Below are 16740 nucleotides of genomic sequence, written 5' to 3' on the forward strand. Positions count from 1 at the left end.
GACTTAGTTTTGTTCTGGAAATAGCAATGAAGCATTAACATGGGTACAGTAGGTATAAAATCGGATCAAATAGCAACAGAATTGGAGATTTATTTAGACAGTATGGTAGGGAACTGCAGCAGTACGAGGCACCTAAGAAAGACAGAAAGGGGCAGTAAACACCACAAAGAGCAGTGAGGCTTGGCAGAAGTGAGATGGGGGCAGGGACAAGAAAATGATCACTTCACTGGGAGAATGGGAATAGATGGGGTAAATGGAGAACAGACACAAAGTGCAGAAATAGCAGGAGGTGTTAACATCTGACAGTCATTTTGAAGAAGGGAAAAGGGGCAGGAGGAGCCTTCCACTTGTGATGTTTGACTCATATTCCAGTAGTGCTTAAAAACACTTGCAGTGTCCGGGTGCTGGCTGCATCCCTGTAAGAAGCTGCAGGGTTGAGAGGGTGAGCTTCACCCAAGGGCAATGCATCTAAAGAAGACAAACACAGAGGCTTCGATGCAGCCTCACCCCAGTGAGGCCATCAGCAAGCACAGTGAGGAGGACAAGAACTCCTCTCCCTGCCTGCTGAGGAGAACAAAGAGCAGGAATAATGCTGAGGATAACAGGCCCTGTTGCACAGAGATCTCTACTCTGGGGTAAAAGATCACCCCAAGTTAACCAGCAGCTGGCCTGCAGTATCTGGGTTTGAGTGTACATGACCAAACCCAACTGACTACATAAATATAAGTCTGCCAGATGGAAAACAAGCCTCTGACTGGCTCCTTTCCAACTGGTTCATCAAGGGGAGGGAACTGGAGGCAACATGTCACCCGTAGATTTTCAGTTAATCATCTAAAAAATGCAATTTCAGGGCAATTATATGTCAATGTAGGTCAATCCCTTTTGATAGTTTACACCATTATGAAAAATGGCTAGTGCCTCCAAATGATCAAAAGGACGTGTTTGTCTCCTAAAGACATCATTTAACTCCTCAAATCATTTTCAGAATCTATTAATGAAAGTCAAGAGATGAGAGAACTAGATGCAGGAAATGGATGCGGAGAGCAAATGTACTATATTTTTTTCTTAGACGTTTTGGTGTTTGTTCTCACTGTAGCCATGTCCCCTGCTCAGTTGAAAGGTTAAATTTAAAGCCCAACTTGCTGTTTACTTGGTACAACATCTGAAAGGGTGACCTTCTTTTAATATTTGGTTTTCCTTCTGTCTCTATAACATACCTGCATATTAAATGGAGGAAATACAAGAGATCCAGCTGTCTAACCATCTAGATGTGCTTTCCTACCAGGTTTTACAGACCTTGTCTCTCAGTATTGTGCAACCCAGATGTTCCCAGTTGGGGCACTGAAGCTGAGCTCCTCTGGGCAAAGAGGAAATGCTCCAGCCTCAGAAGAGCCACACGAACATCCTCCAACTTGTGGCACTTCAAAAATGCTGGGTTCAGCATTAAATGTCTTAAAAAATAAAAATAATTTAAAAAGATTTCTTTAAACTCAGTGAAAAAGCTTAAAAAAATTTGAAGTGCACTAAAAGCAAGCATAAACACTTTTATGTTTGGCTCAGACTCATAGTTCATTATTACGAGCTGGACAATATGGGTATCGATTTCCAAAACCCTGTGCTTCCTGAATTGACAAGTACTTTAACTTATAAAAAGCAGTACACAGCATTTTGAGAACGTAAGCCAGAGGAGTTGTATATTAGCTCTATTCAGTTGGAACATATTCAGGCAGTACTCAGACTCCTACTGACACGTGTCAGGTAACATAGATCTTAGCTGAATCCCCTGGCTAATCTAAGTCAGTTCTAATTAGTGGGTCTGGGGCCAGAAAACATCCTGTATAATGCCAACAATGCATCCCAGCCTAGTCACATTTAGTGAAACACGTCCCAGGTAAGGAAAAAAAACCTAACACGAACCTAACCTAAATCTCTTCATATTAAATTAACTGAAATATAAGCAGCGACTAGGTCAAAAGGAAAAGTCTTATTAAAAAAATTCCCTTTTGCAAGCAGTAATAAGTTTCACATGTAAGGCCGTTTGCAAGAGACTGTGTGGAATTCATTAAACAATTAAACCACACAGGGGGTAACTGAAACTGTATCCTTCAGCAAGCAGAGTGCATCTTATTACAGCAATTTCCTTCCTGACCTTCACGTCTACCTCAAAATGGGTAAAAAGGCAACATTATTAAACTGTCCACGGCAAAGCAGAGCATATGTCCATGCTGAGACACCTCCTGGGGCAAAGGAACAGCGGGGCTGCTCCTTCTGCCACCACAACACAGAGACACAGAAGGAGTTATCCTTGAGACATGGTATTACAAGTGAGATGTGGAATACCAGAAGAAACACATGCAGTGTTGAAGTACAGAATCTAAAAAGGACTGGAATTTTTTTTTTTTTTTTTACTTTTTAAGTTCTGCCAATGATAGCAGAGCTTATTCCCTGTTCTTCCAACTTGTCCAACAACCATCCTTAATGATTAAATTTTTAAGGAAGCATCCACATACACTCACACTTTTCAGGAAAAAGAAAAATTCATGTGAAACACAACACTCTGTGCTACATGAGAAGCCATTCGCTTCATGCACATTTTGCCTTCAACAGGGAGTTTTACCATACACTTGTGCAAGGCAGAGAGTGACCAGATCATCCCAGTTTGCCTCTGTTCAGGTTATAAACCCTGGTTTCCAATGTATGGAAATAGAATACCTCATCTTTCCCACTGAAGTATGGTACCCTGAAGTCCCCTGAAGATGTGGGGAAACCTATTGCTAAAAATGTAGGGTATTCTCGGTTGTTTTTCAGAGACGTGTAGAAATGGCTACTGCTGTGGGCAGAATTGGGTAGTGGACTGCAAAAACTGGATAGAAAAAAAAACACAACAGGTGTATTTGTAACAATCCCCCTACCTCAGCTGACTTCCATTGACCAAGAACAGTGAGTATAGTAATGCTCCTTGAGACATCAGATTTCAGCATTCTCCACTGCATCCAAATTATACAGGAACTCAACCTGTTTGGCACAGTGCTACAGCACTGTTACAGCAAGGTTGCTATGGAAACATTTTTTTCATTTACTAGTTTCCTGTGTGATCATAAAATCCAAGTGGAAGAAGAACGAAGGAAGAGTATAAATTACCAATGAGTTCAGACAGTGGTGCCCTTGAAAATGAAATCTAACCATTTTGCCTTTCATTTGGTTAAGGTTGTTATTGCTTTCTGATCTTACACAGTGATTAATAACATCTATATGTTTAGAGTAGAAATCATGAAGGCAAATTCCAACCTGTTTTAAAAAGACACTTCAAGTTAGGCAACATCTAAGGGAGAGGATGACAGCTTGTTCCAGTTCAGTCTTTTAATTAAAATGCAGCAGTCTAGACAACAGAAAAATGAGATGAGGCAGAGAAGGAAGATGAGAAAAATAAATCCTAGAAATAGTGTAAATGTAGTAGAGCACTTGAAAACCCCTACTTAAAGTGGGAGAAATTCAGAGAAGTTATTTCTGCTTGTTTTCACATACCTTCAGAAAAACCTCAACTAATGCCTTTGTTAAGGTTATCTGAATTCAGTTTGCAGTCTTGAATCTTCTTCCCTGGAGATGTTTCAGGAAAGGGCAGTTCTTAGGGACATGGTTTAGTGGGCAATATTGGTGGTTGGTTGACAGTTGGACTAGATGATCTCATAGGTCTTTTCCAACCTTAATTATTCAATGATTCTATGATCTTACATTTTTGGTTTGAAGAAGTAAAGATAAAAGCAGTATGTAGACCTCACTTGCTTAACAAAGAAGTCCTTAGCGTTCTCTTTGCCTGAGCAGCTTTTGCACCAACTATGGACCTGGCCACTTTTGACAAAATATTTCTGGTCCTGGTGCCAGGTGGGAGAGCGCCATGAACAGTGCAAGGAGAACAGCTTACAGGAGGGGTGGACATCTCAGTGGAAAACAGCCAGCACCACCCATGCAGACTATGCCAGCTCCTCTGAGTACCCATTAGAAATCTCCAGCTGCTTTAGGGCATGAGGGAACCATATTAGGCTGCTGCTCTACTTTGACACTGTTAGTAAGAACTTCAGTGTACAACAAACACTTCTGTTCCAAAAGCACACAGCTGTTCCCAGACACATAAAATGCCATTAGGTATCCATTGCATCTTGGAAGGGAACCACCGCTCTTAAATAAGCTGGCTGATCCTATCCATAGGCTCCCAGCTGAGAAGTGTGGTGGCAGTACAGATGGTAATGCTTCTGTTTTATGTTTTTGGAAAAGGATAAATTAACAGGTTGGGTTAGCTATTTAACCTGGTTTTGGCTTGTAATGACTTACTGCATGAAAGACTTTCTGGGTCAGGATAGATACAACACACTGGCAGTAATATTGTAGGGCCACAGGAGAGATCCTTTATCTGGCATTTACTTCAGATCCTTTCACTGAAAGAATAACACATTAGATGAACTGCTGTTAACCTCCTTTTTGAAGTTACCTCCACTATCCCATGCTTTGCAGATATATCTCATACAACATAAAATACCCTGGTGTCACATATGCAATGTTCTGGGCATGAGAGAGACTGAAAGAAACATTGGAAGCTGTTGAAGACTCTCAGCATTGAATACGGCATAGGAAAGAGGGAGCTGTAAAACAACGGACTGCAAAGGGATAATGAATTAACCAAACCCATGTCAGAAGCATCTAAATCTCTGAGTATGTGCTATTTCAGCTGTCAGGTCATTAACTGGATGAACACATAATTGATAAGCTGTAGGTTGTGTTCTACTTGAGAGCAATAATCTCCTTTAAGTGATATGAATATTTAATATATATAAAAGCATTTGTCATTTGCAACCACTCTATAGAGTAACTGATGGATTCTATAATGATCCCCAACTCCCTGACTAGGGAATATGCTTCTGGAGAGATAAATATCTGGCTCACTTCCAAAACAAAATTCACTGACAGAGCTGGTATTCTAGCTCAAAAGGACATTTCTAAATTTCCAGTCCTTCTAAATTACACTGCTTTATAGACTTCAGTAGGCAGAAGCAGGACATGTAGAACTGCAAAATGGAAGCTGACAACAAAGGATGAACCTTCTAACTTCCCTCTACCAACTGTCAAATCTCTAACACCGTCCACACTGAAAGATGCACTTATGTGTGTAAAACACAAGGAATGGAAACAATAAATGTTCAGTTGGCATGTTCCCGCTTTCCCTTCTTTTAAGGAATTCACTTTGGGGAATTTACTGATTTCTGTAGTTTGCTAGATCTTTGAATATACCAACATATACTTTTTCCAGTGTTAGAGAATATAGCAAGCTCACTTACGGAGTACTTCAAAAATATGATATCATTTTTCTGAAATGTGACATTGTTTCTCATAGTGCAGCACCAGATTTTTGTTGAAAAAGCAACAGAACTTTAGTATTACCCAAGATGAGAACTTCACCTTCATTTTCCTAAATGATTTTCTGAAATGTGTTCAGAAACAGATGCTCAGCCTCCTCAGCCTACTAAAACCCTTTGTATGTACTTTTTCTCTCCAGTGGATAAAGCAAGTGAACGCCACATCCTATCTCTTGGCTGGGGAAGGACTCCTTTCACTGTAGCTGAACCTTACAGACGTGTAAAGTAGCTTTTCGTAGGGATCTAGCCATGTGCCAAAGAGTAAGCTGTGTTGTAGAGGTACCCGCAGTTGCATCCTCAATAATTCATTTTCTGCATTTTGTAGTGGCACATGCTAACACAATATTAATCCATAGTCCCTGGCTGCTCCAAGGACTGTTCGCTATTCCCCACTGAAGATAAAATCTCTGCAATGTATTCTATCTCCAGGAAAAATAATGGAAACGTCTACGTGCATGGCATCGATGAAATATCTGGCCGTCCATATTTTTGCTTAAAATGGGAACTCAGTTTTAAATTTTTTTTTTTTTTTTTTAATATTAACCTGCAAGTCTAATTTCAAATATTTTCCTCTAGATAGAATGAAAAAAAAACAGAGAAAAGCAATTTACCTCTACTTCACATGCATATTCAGATCCATCCAGAAGCGTCACTTTGCACTGCATATTTTTAGGTTTCTTGACAATCTTTAGAGGAGACTTGGAAAGTTTGCTTGATGATGATTTTTGAGAGAGCTTGTCGTCCTCTAACTGTTGATATTCAAGCTGTTTTGCACTTGCAGCTGCAAACTCCTGTTCTTTGTCTGTGGGCTAGAAAAAGAAAGAAAGATAACTGAGACAAACCAATCGTGCAGTGCAACGCATTACACACTCCACTTCTGGCAGATGTAGCTTTAGAATGGTGACTGGATGAGAGGGTCCATGATGCACAGTAGACTTTTTGCCATTGAAAAGACTCCCTGTATTACTTCCAACCCTTCCTCCCCACTCCAAAAGGTACAGAATAATCACGGAGGAGGGACATGCATGAAAATAATTTAGGTTTCTACTTCCTTTATACTTAGAAAATCCCTCTGAAACTTCTTGGACCTTTTGTTTTTTTTTTTTTGGTCTACTGAAAATGCTAAACAAAGAGTAAACATTGTAGCGAGTCAATATTCCCACAGATTATAACCTTAAAGTGCTGTATCTACTAAATCACATAGCGTTTTCATGGCGTCATATGGAATAGGAAAAGACCATCAGATTTCCACTAATTTTGTCTATGAGAAAAGCTGCCCTGAATGAGAGGCCTGACCAGTCAATGACCGCGAGAACTTGCAGAAGGGTTCTGATGTGCCTTGGAGAGAGAAGGGCTCCCCAAACACCTGAGCGAAGGGTTAAGCAAACAGGATGGAAATAAGAGGCCAAACATCTTTTATGTGCGGCTGGCTGGCTAATGGATGATAACTACAAGATGAGAGGCTGAGTTGTGCTCTCTGCAGATGCTCAGTAAGTCCTTTAAGCTGGCAAGAAGTAGATCATTTGAAAGACAAACATTCTGCAGGGGAAAGGGTAGAGAAGAAACAATTACTGTTCCTTTTGCTTGGGCTTATCTGTGGGTCAGACCATTTGAAGAGTCACTGCGATGCAGCACAGCTCGTGGTCCTTTTCACTGCAACAGATGAAAGCCAGAACAGCTCTACTGCATTTCACCCTTCCTAGCAACAGCACTATGCAGCAGTCATTACCTTTCAAATCAGTTATGCCCCTGATAGCCTCCAAGCAAAATCACAACAGGAGTGCACTAATACCTAAGGTAGCGCTTTAAAAACATACATTTAAGAAATGTTTCAGTTATCTCACTACAGTAGAAAAAATAACAGGCCTGGCTCTGAATGATTTCTGTGTAAGAAGAAACAAGCAGCACTGGAAATAATATAAATTAATCCTTCATCTGTTTCCATTCACTGCATGTAATAAGCCTTCACGAGAGAAGAGCAAATCCACTGAAAGGCTTTAATCTGCTTTGAGACCAAAACAACCTTGCATGATATAACCAGCAACAACAGCATGTCACTAAACCACAGAGAACTTTCCCCAAGAGATTTCATCCAAACAAGCTGTAAGCTTTCCCTTTTTATTTAGGTGAATAGGGAAAAGGAGCGTTTAGAATCAGTGAGAGCACTAACTCCCACCAAGGCAAAGATGCAACTGCAGCCCCATGCTCCTCCTTTCCCTACACAAGGGAGGGCAGAGCAAAGGTCTGCTGGGCATTCCTGAGTATGGAGATAAAAAGAAAGAAGGACAAAGATGATACGGAGCAGAGCAAAGAAGCCGCTTTAAAAATCCATCAGCTGGCTATTCCCCTGTCTATCTGCAGACCTGGAGGACTTTCTCCTCCTTTCTCCTCCCAGCACTTGAATGTCCAGACACCAAGGTCCTTGCATGCCTTGAAAGCTGGCAGTAGATGAAGGCACAACATACATCACAAGATTAGTTGTTTTCTGGGGTTTAAATGCTCACCGTGGCCATGAGAATGAGGGAGAGTGCCTCCAGCTTCCAAAGAGACTTGAGGCCAAGCCACCGCTCTACAATCACAGAGGCCAGCTGACAAGCAGTTGGACTTAAGCACAATGAGAAAAACGAGGCTCAAGATGTCTCCTCTTAGGGACCTAGCACTAATGGGAAGAGGCATTCTGATGACTTCTACATGTTTTCTTAAGGAAATTTACCACAGAAGATGCATTTGCACATCTACAGGTGCAAAAGTCATCCCAGGGCTGTAAGAACTATGCCATCATTGCAGGTGGCTCATTAGACTTCTCATGTGAGAGTAAACTTCTTCCTAGCACAAAAAAAAACCCCTTAAATTAAAAACAACAACAAACAAAACAACAGATCCATGGAATTAATCTTTTTAAAGAAGATAGGAAAACTGCTTGAAAGATAAATCCACAACAGCAAGGGCACCCAGCAGCCTGTTATATTTTAGAAGCCTCTTCAGCATGCAAACAACTTCTTTGAACCACTATGGATTGTTGATTATTTTCCTTCATGAAGATACTTTGTAGCTAAAGAGCAAAGCAGGCGTTTGCTTATTTATAAATATATTTAAAAAAAACCAAACTATTATTGACATTATTTTGTTTGCTAGACTCCTACTGACATTAAGATCAGGAGAATCTGTCTAGGTTAAAATCATACAATGGATTTTCTCTCATTTGTCTGGAGAACAAAATATGCCAAGAACTATTAGAGAAGACCTCATGAACTACGCTGATTTGTTCAGGCACTGAGGTACCTTCAGAGTGAATTAAGCCTCTTCTTCCTAAAGAAAACTGACATTGTGTTATTTAGGGGGGAAAAAAAAAAAAAAAAAAAAAAAAAAAGTGGCCAGTGAAAATCCCACGTACTCAGTGGATTATTCTGAACTCTGCAAGCATAACTATATTCTTCCCGGAATCCTGTTCACTCCTGCAACAGACATTTTTACAGCATTTTCAGTGTTACAGACTAAATTATAGTGAAGCACAAATTGCTTCAGGGTTTGCATTTTTTGAGCATAAGCTTTTCATCTTTATTTGCATTGATATATCTCACTATGAAACAGTATGATTATCCCCTTTTGAAGATGGAATGCTCCCTCACATCAAGCCCTTGGAGTTACAGAATTTAGCAGTAATGATCTTGGATGTTTCACAACTTGGGTACAAAATGAAAGGTTGAGGGAAGTGGTCTTGTTTAGTTTGGAGAAGAGAAGGTTCCAGGGAGACTCATTGTGGCCTTCCAGTACTTGAAGGGACGGTGTAGGGAGTACGACTGTTTATGATAGTGATAGGACAAGGGGGAATGGTTTTAAACCAAGACAGGGAGGTTAGGTTACATATTAGGAGGAAGTTTTTCACACGGAGGGCAAGGGACACACTGGAACACGTTGCCAAGGGGGTTGTAAATGCCCCATCCCTGGAGGCATTCAAGGCCAGGCTGGATGTGGCTCTGAGCAGCCTGGTCTGCTGGTTGGCGACCCTGCACATAGCAGGGGGGTTGAAACTGGGTGATCATTGTGGTCCTTTTCAACCCTGGATATTTTATGTTTCTATGATTACCAAACTTGCACAGTGCATGAATCCCGTCTATTTATGATAGTTTCTAGAAACATTAGCATTCAACACGTGAATGTGTTGGTCTTCAAGTAGACAAAAAGGGAGGAAGACAGTAAGATTACATTATCATGTTTCATGAAATAATTAATTTCTGTAGTAACTGCAATCCCACTGTGAAGAAGCCTTTTTGTTTTTATTAAAATATTTTTTCTCATGTGTATGGTATGAAAACAAAAAGTCACTGTTACGGATCAGTAATTTCAATCTTTCTTCCTAAGATTCTCTTATACAAGCGATAATAAAAACCACAAGCTTACTCCATACTGATCCCACCATGGAAGAACAAATGACAGCAAGACAGAAAATGATATCCATTAATCCCACAATTTCTCGCTTTTTAACGAACACACTGGCAATAGTTCTGTTGGCCAGTACTGCTTTTAAGTGGTCTGGAAGAAAAAAAAAAAAAGATAATACTTAAGCCTAAGCCTGAAAGAACTGAATTTTACATTAGTGATTTGCTTGTGTAGTGCTCTTCTCTCCTAGAAAGCAGCCCTCTCTATTTTCCCCAGACTAACTACAGGTAACTTCTGGCCCTGATACAAATGATTAGCAACCAAGAAAAAAAAGAAAAAAAAAGGTTGATCTTCAATAGCAGTAAGTATCAGATATCAGAAATCTGTCCTGCCATGTCTACATCTTGGAATAAAGGAAGTCAGACATCTCTTTTAATTTGGTCCCAGGAGCACTCGTTCTCCCAAGAACTAAATGTGGGAGATATTAAAGGCTTTGCTTGTATATGGGACAGCTTATGCTCATTTTTTTCCCTTCACCAACATTAAGTTTGGGCTGTAGTTCTGCAGAAAAAAGAATTAAAAGCCAAGAGCACAGCCAGCCTCAAGCAGCTTCAGTGGAACATGCACAGTGTTGGTAAGTAATGTCTTACTTCTGCTTGGTCTACCAGCACTGCCTTCTAACAAGGAAAAATAACAAGACCTCACAAAGTACCCGATTTTTTTTCTTTGTAAAGAACAGAGGAGCATGAGTAGCTTATTCCATTCTTCAAAGGTGAATGCCATCAAAGGGGGAGGGAGGGGAAGTCATAACCTTACGGATCTAAGGGATGTGATTTGCAGGTACCTCATTAATTTTTGTGTCATTTACCAATGAATAACAATGCCTGTTAATCCTATTGACTGGAAATTGTTAACAGGAGAAGAAAGCAGCCGCCACAAATTTAATAAGTGTGACAATGAACCAAATGGAAAAATCATGTGATAGCTCTTCTAAAACCTATTACGTGAGAAGTTAGAGCAATTATAATGCAGTCATTTCAGTACTACAAGAAGCTTAACAGACCACAGACTCTTCATGGCCCACACATCAGACAAGCAAGCATGAAATCAGTTTTCAGCAGGTGTCAAATAAAAAATGAACTCTGAAAACATTTTTAGCTTCTTAAAAGTTGGCACTGTTTGCTACATAACACAAATGTGAGATGGAAAGCATTTCTCACTTAGTAAGATCAGCCCAAAGCAGCACAATGAAGGTAGAAAGACATGAACTTCCAGACATCCTGCATGAGGGTTATTATGTTTAAACACAGAAGACCAACCAAGAAGATCTACAACATCACACCGAACAGGCTCACTGTTTTCCAGGAGCAATCGTGCACAGCTTTCCTACCTGCTCTTTCCTCACTGGCGTGCTGTGTGCTGCCACAGCTGAGAACTGCTCAAGTGCGTTTTGGTGCTCTTCACTCAGCTGTTGCTGCTCCTGCTGCTGCTGCGGCGGGCCTTCTGCTGCTGCCCCTGGCTGTGCAGGGGCTTCTTGCTGGTCCTGCTCTTTGTCCTTGGACTCAGAATCTGATCCCGACTCTGTCGTCATGGTTGGTTATTCTAGAAAACAAGGTGAGCAGATCGACTGAGCAAGATCATGCAGCCAATTCATTTGTAAGCTAAAAAAGAGCATAGTTCTGTAAAATCTTACCCTATTCATTCTTATTATATTCCTTATAATATACAGACAATATTACAGGAATTATGTTGAAGTTAAATGCAGAAGTGCCACTCTACCTAGTTCATTAAAAGAGAGTAAACCACGCTGAAAAAAGGTGGTGTTAGTGCCTGAATTCCAACACAACTCACAGTAGCTTGAGTTTCTAAGCTTGTGGAAACTTTTAGAAACATTCAGTCTTTCATTCTTTACATTTGAGTCAACTGGGCTTGAACTCCTCAACACCTCTCAACACCTGCACTGCTTTTGGAAACAGACTCAAGTCATTCTTATGTTTCTCAGCAATGCAGATGCTGGAAACATTGAAATGGGCCCAAGAGCAATGCAAACGTATCATGTTTTTGTGACCAATTCCATCCGACCTGCTTGAATTCACCCGCACCTTTTCAGTGATGAAGCATCCATTAAAAAAAAATGAAAAAAATACTTCCACTAAGTCATTCTAAAAGTTAGATTTAAATAAAAGTGAGTATGTGATTCTTAATATGATTGCATGATTCTTAATAATTATGCCTGAACTTAGCATTGTCCAGAAGCAAATCAAAATATTAGCAACATTCATTCAAAATCTTGAACTTTGAAACCAACTGGCCTCATTACAGACATGTGCTTGGCACTCAATTCTTAAAACGATATAAAAGCAAAATACTGCATTCCCACACGAAAACAAGAATTTGAATAAGCAGAATGTCAGTTCAGGAAATAGAGCATATTTGGAGTTTTGTTACACGTACAAGTCCATGATAACTATGAAAGTATTCCAGCACTTCACTTTTAGGCAACTCAAAACTGACTGCAATTTCTTTAACCTGGTAACCATAACTACTGTGTAACTATGTGCAGTTTCACACAGTATACATCTGCTAATTCATCCGCTCTGAAGTCACTATCGGTTGTCAACTTACACTACAATGTTTACTAGGAGAAACAGACTTGCTGAAGATTACAGGAAAAGAAAAGGATTCCTTTTTGATGTAGTCAGAATGTTTAATAAGCTGCATTGCTTGACAGAAAACACTGTAAATGAGGTCAATTTGTATTTTCAAACTCATTTATGCATTGTGTCCTCTCAAGGCTAAGGTCTCCAGGGAACACAATTCTCCGTACAGCTAATTCACAGCATTCAGCTCGCAATCGGTTTTTGCAGTGCCCATGTGGATGTGGGTGAATGGTCATACCTGCTGCACACCAATACTCACAAGGGTGAAATATGCAATGCATACGGTAGATTTATGTTTCAGGGCACATTTTCAAAGTCCTAACACATGACGTACTTCATTAAGAATACATCAAATTTCTACACTTAAGCTGCCACAGCTGTAAGAAAAACACCCTTTAGAAATGTATTACTTAAACAGTTGCCTTCAGCCTCTACAAAAAGCAGTAATTATCCACTGCTTTGTAAAACGTGACAGCCTGGAAGGTATCTATCTAATCCAACTCCTGGATGTACACATCTGAGATGGTCACTTTAAACTCATTCCATACTCAGAGGAGAAAAACAGACATTTCAAAGCGTGATTCATCTGACCTATTTTAGATGTCTGCTTTAAGCTGAGATAAATCACTTACTAGTGCTATTTTGTTGTACTCGCTACAAAGGAAGCTTAGGCAAGTTCCTCACATGTAGAGCAAACTCATTCTCCATATTCAATTCTATTAAGCCACTGTTTTTGCATGCTTTAAAAATTAAACTGCAGAATAATGTTAATCTCTCGGTTTTGTTTTGCCCATCTGTCAGATCAACATGTAACAAACTATTCTTTATCTGATGTTATTGTGGTTGGCTTGCTTTAAAAGCATTCAGGTCTCCTCAAACTTCAGAAGTTCCTTCCCCCACCTCTAGACCATGTTCTGTGTAAGTGCAAGAAAACATTAAATGCAAATTAATCAAACAATTAACTCAGTAACAACAAACTGCATTTGTTGTTGTTGTTTTTTCCCAGAAATTTTGAACTGGCAAGTAACAAAAAAGCTAACTTACAGCTACAAAATCAATACAAAATCAGTCAACAATACAGATGACAAAGATAAAGTATAAATGCATGAAGGCGTTAGTACAAAGTCTTCTTTTTCTTCTGTATATTACATGTAGTTAGAGCACTGAAACAGAAAAAGAACAGTCACAGCTGCTGCTTTAAAACACCGTCAACAGCAGTATCTTCAGGCATTGATCTACATAGGATCAGATATCTTGCCAGCTGACACAAATTACATTTCTGCCTTTCTTCACTTTTTACCACAGTGCCTCTGGAAGCTGTTTTCACCCTATATAGCTTCTTTCCTAATGAAGATATTTGTTCCTGGATTTTAGCGAGCTAGGAAACATTCATTTAAATTAGTCCCATAAAAGTCAACTCCTTGAAGCACAAACTCAAAAAAAAGTTTCACATCACGTCCCAGCCACAATTTTACATCTCAAGGAACAAAAAATGTTGTTCCTCAGTTCTTCTGGGACATTTCTGCCTGAAACAGACCTTTGCAATTCTATGAGCTGCTCTGCGGGACTGGTTTTCACTCCAGTTACATGCGAGTCCTAGTTTACTCTAAGACTGCTTTGTTAGAAAACTTCTGGTGCATTATCAAATCTTGTAGCATTAAATGATTCCCTAGACACAGTATTCCTGTCATTAGTCAGCCACCAGATGGATTTAATTAACCCAAGGTTACCCATTTCCAAACATTTCCCTACACACACTAGTATGTTTAGCAACAAATACTCAGAACCAAATACTATTAATTTCACATTGTTATCTTACAGATGTAAACAGAAGTAAAGCAAACACATTTTTAAAGCAATTTCTTATGAATTCACAGAATCACAGAATGGCCTGGACTGGAAGGGACCTCAAGGATCATGAATCTCCAACCCCCGTGCCACAACACAATTTAATACTAGACCAGGCTGCCCAGGGCCCCATCCAACCTGGCCTTGGACACCTCCAGGGACGAGGCATCCACAACATCTCCAGGCAGCCTGTTGCAGCACTTCATCACTCTCACAGTAAAGAACTTCCCCTGACATCCAAACTGAATCTTTCCTCCTTCAACTTAAAACCATTTCCCCTTGTCCTGCTGTTATCTACCCTTTCAAGAGTTGATTCCCCTCCTGTTTGTAGGCTCCCTTTAAGTACTGAAAGGCTGCAATGAGGTCACCCTGCAGCCTTCTTTCTTCCAGGCTGAACAAGCCCAATTCCCTCAGCCTGTGTTTGTAGGTGAGGTGCTCCAACCCTCTGATCATCTTTGTGGCCCTCTTCTGGACCCTCTCCAACAGCTCCCTGTCTTTCTTGTATTGGGGGCCCCAGACCTGGATACAGTACTCCAAATGGGGACTCACAAGAGCAGAGTAGAGAGGGACAATCACCTCCCTGTTTCTGCTGGCCACTCCTCTCCTCATGGACCCCAGGATACCATTTGAATTCATCAGATTTTTAAGATGTGTCTCATTCCACCTAGCGCAGGCTGAAAATACGTAAGCTGCAAGACAGCAAAACATTTCTCTCTTTTAGCGCAAAGCATTAGGTTATTTTGCCTTCCTCAGAAAATGATTGTTTATCTGTAAAAAACTTTTCAAGCATATCACTGCTTTATAAATGGCATAACAATCTTCCTAGGAAGAAGCAGGTACTTACTTGAAGAAATAACATTAATCTTAAGAAATCCAGTAATACAGATATAACCCTACTTTTGTTTTTATGAAATTTGCATTTGACCGAATAGCTAGTGGTATCTGCACACTTATCAAATAAATTAAATCAGAGAAGTGTTTGTTAGTTGTATTCTATTCGTTATTTACCTCATCTAGTTATATACCAAAATCACAACTTCTAATGTGAATTCCAGGACAGGAAGAAAAACATCACTGAAGTCCCTTGAACTTATTCTGTTGCCAGCACAAGCCCTGTATCAAATTCCTCATTCCAGTCAACAGAAAACAAACTAATGAAAAGAAACTAAGAGCACTACCTTATACAAATGTGGTAATACTATGCAACCCAGATGTGTTCTTGGATATCTAAGTTTGGTTTACAATCCCACAGGTCAAGATTCCAAAAGATCAGTCCAGTCCAAACATAATACAGATGCTACTAATGCTGCAAACCACTTGTGCAGAGCTTGCATCCGAAAACCTTACAGCACACCCAGTTACTATTATCTAGAGCTATCGATATATTGCCATTTGAGACAGTACCATTGCCATTACCTTGCTAGTCATGGACTGAAAACTGGTTCTTCATATGAGAACCAAAAGCACATTCACCTTTACCAACAATTATCTCACCAGATCAAGCCCAGGTTATGCCCTGATGAATGAAAGTTTGATGCAAGCCATCAATGCACTTGCAGCCCAGAAGGCCAGCTGTATCCTGGGCTACATCAAAAGAGCAGTGACTAGTAGTGCGAGGGAATATTTCCCTCTACTCTGTTCTTGTAATGCCCCGTCTGCAGTACTGCATCCACATCTGGGGCCACCAGAATGAAAAAGACTGTGGAGCTGTTGGAGAGAGTCCAAACAAGGACCATGAAGATTAGCAGAGGGTTTGGAGCACATCTCCCATGCCATGCTATAATTCATTGATTCTCTGTCATCTGGTTCCCTCCATTAAATGAGAGTTGCAATCTACAACATATATCCATACATTTAACAAGTCATTTGACTTCTTGCCTCCCTTTCTAAGACTGTAGATCTTCTGCATACCCATATATTGAGCAACTGAATTCACAGCCAATTTACAGCAGAGGCTGTGGTTTAATTTACCTTGAAGTCATTAATAAATCTTTATTTATTTGCAGTAGCACATATTTATATATATCTGATATTAAGTAAACTGAAATCACATTACAGAAGAAATTGCAAATTAACTTCAAAACAAATCAAGATACAGTGACTAAACAAAATTGAACCCAGTATAATTAAATGAACTATACATAGCCACTAACTATTTCCTGTAATACAAAGACTAATGGTTTACACTTAAATGCTTCTTTGATCTAATTAATTCTCTTTGTGGAAAGTTCTTCTTTAATTACAAATTATGAAAAGCACAATAAATCACTGTAAAGATCCAACTTTGGAAGTTACATAATATAATAATGATTCCATATTTTAAAAATAATGTTTTACATAATGAGAGACGTATTTATACAATAACGATGAGATGCTGATGAGAAGACCATATGGAGAAGAATACTGCCACTGAGAACAGTAACAGAAATGTCAATACATGATTT

At 39.7% G+C, this 16740-nt stretch overlaps 1 protein-coding gene across 25 annotated transcripts in view; it reads right to left on the bottom strand.

The window, feature by feature from the left end:
- The window catches only part of EPB41L3 (erythrocyte membrane protein band 4.1 like 3), a 136371-nt gene that overhangs the window by 51753 nt on the left and 67878 nt on the right, over positions 1 to 16740 (bottom strand). For 24 of the 25 annotated variants that reach the window (XM_048939184.1, XM_048939183.1, XM_048939191.1 and 21 more), the window contains exons 2-3: positions 11179 to 11390; positions 6020 to 6217 (exon numbers count right to left, since the gene is read on the bottom strand). In XM_048939184.1, the coding sequence (XP_048795141.1) occupies positions 6020 to 6217; positions 11179 to 11379 (399 nt within the window). In that variant the 5' untranslated portion in view covers positions 11380 to 11390. The remainder of the gene's footprint in view (positions 1 to 6019; positions 6218 to 11178; positions 11391 to 16740) is intronic. The other variant, XM_048939193.1, reaches the window with a different exon arrangement.

The sequence above is a fragment of the Lagopus muta genome, chromosome 3 (assembly GCF_023343835.1).
Source record: "Lagopus muta isolate bLagMut1 chromosome 3, bLagMut1 primary, whole genome shotgun sequence".
Taxonomy (NCBI): domain Eukaryota; kingdom Metazoa; phylum Chordata; class Aves; order Galliformes; family Phasianidae; genus Lagopus; species Lagopus muta.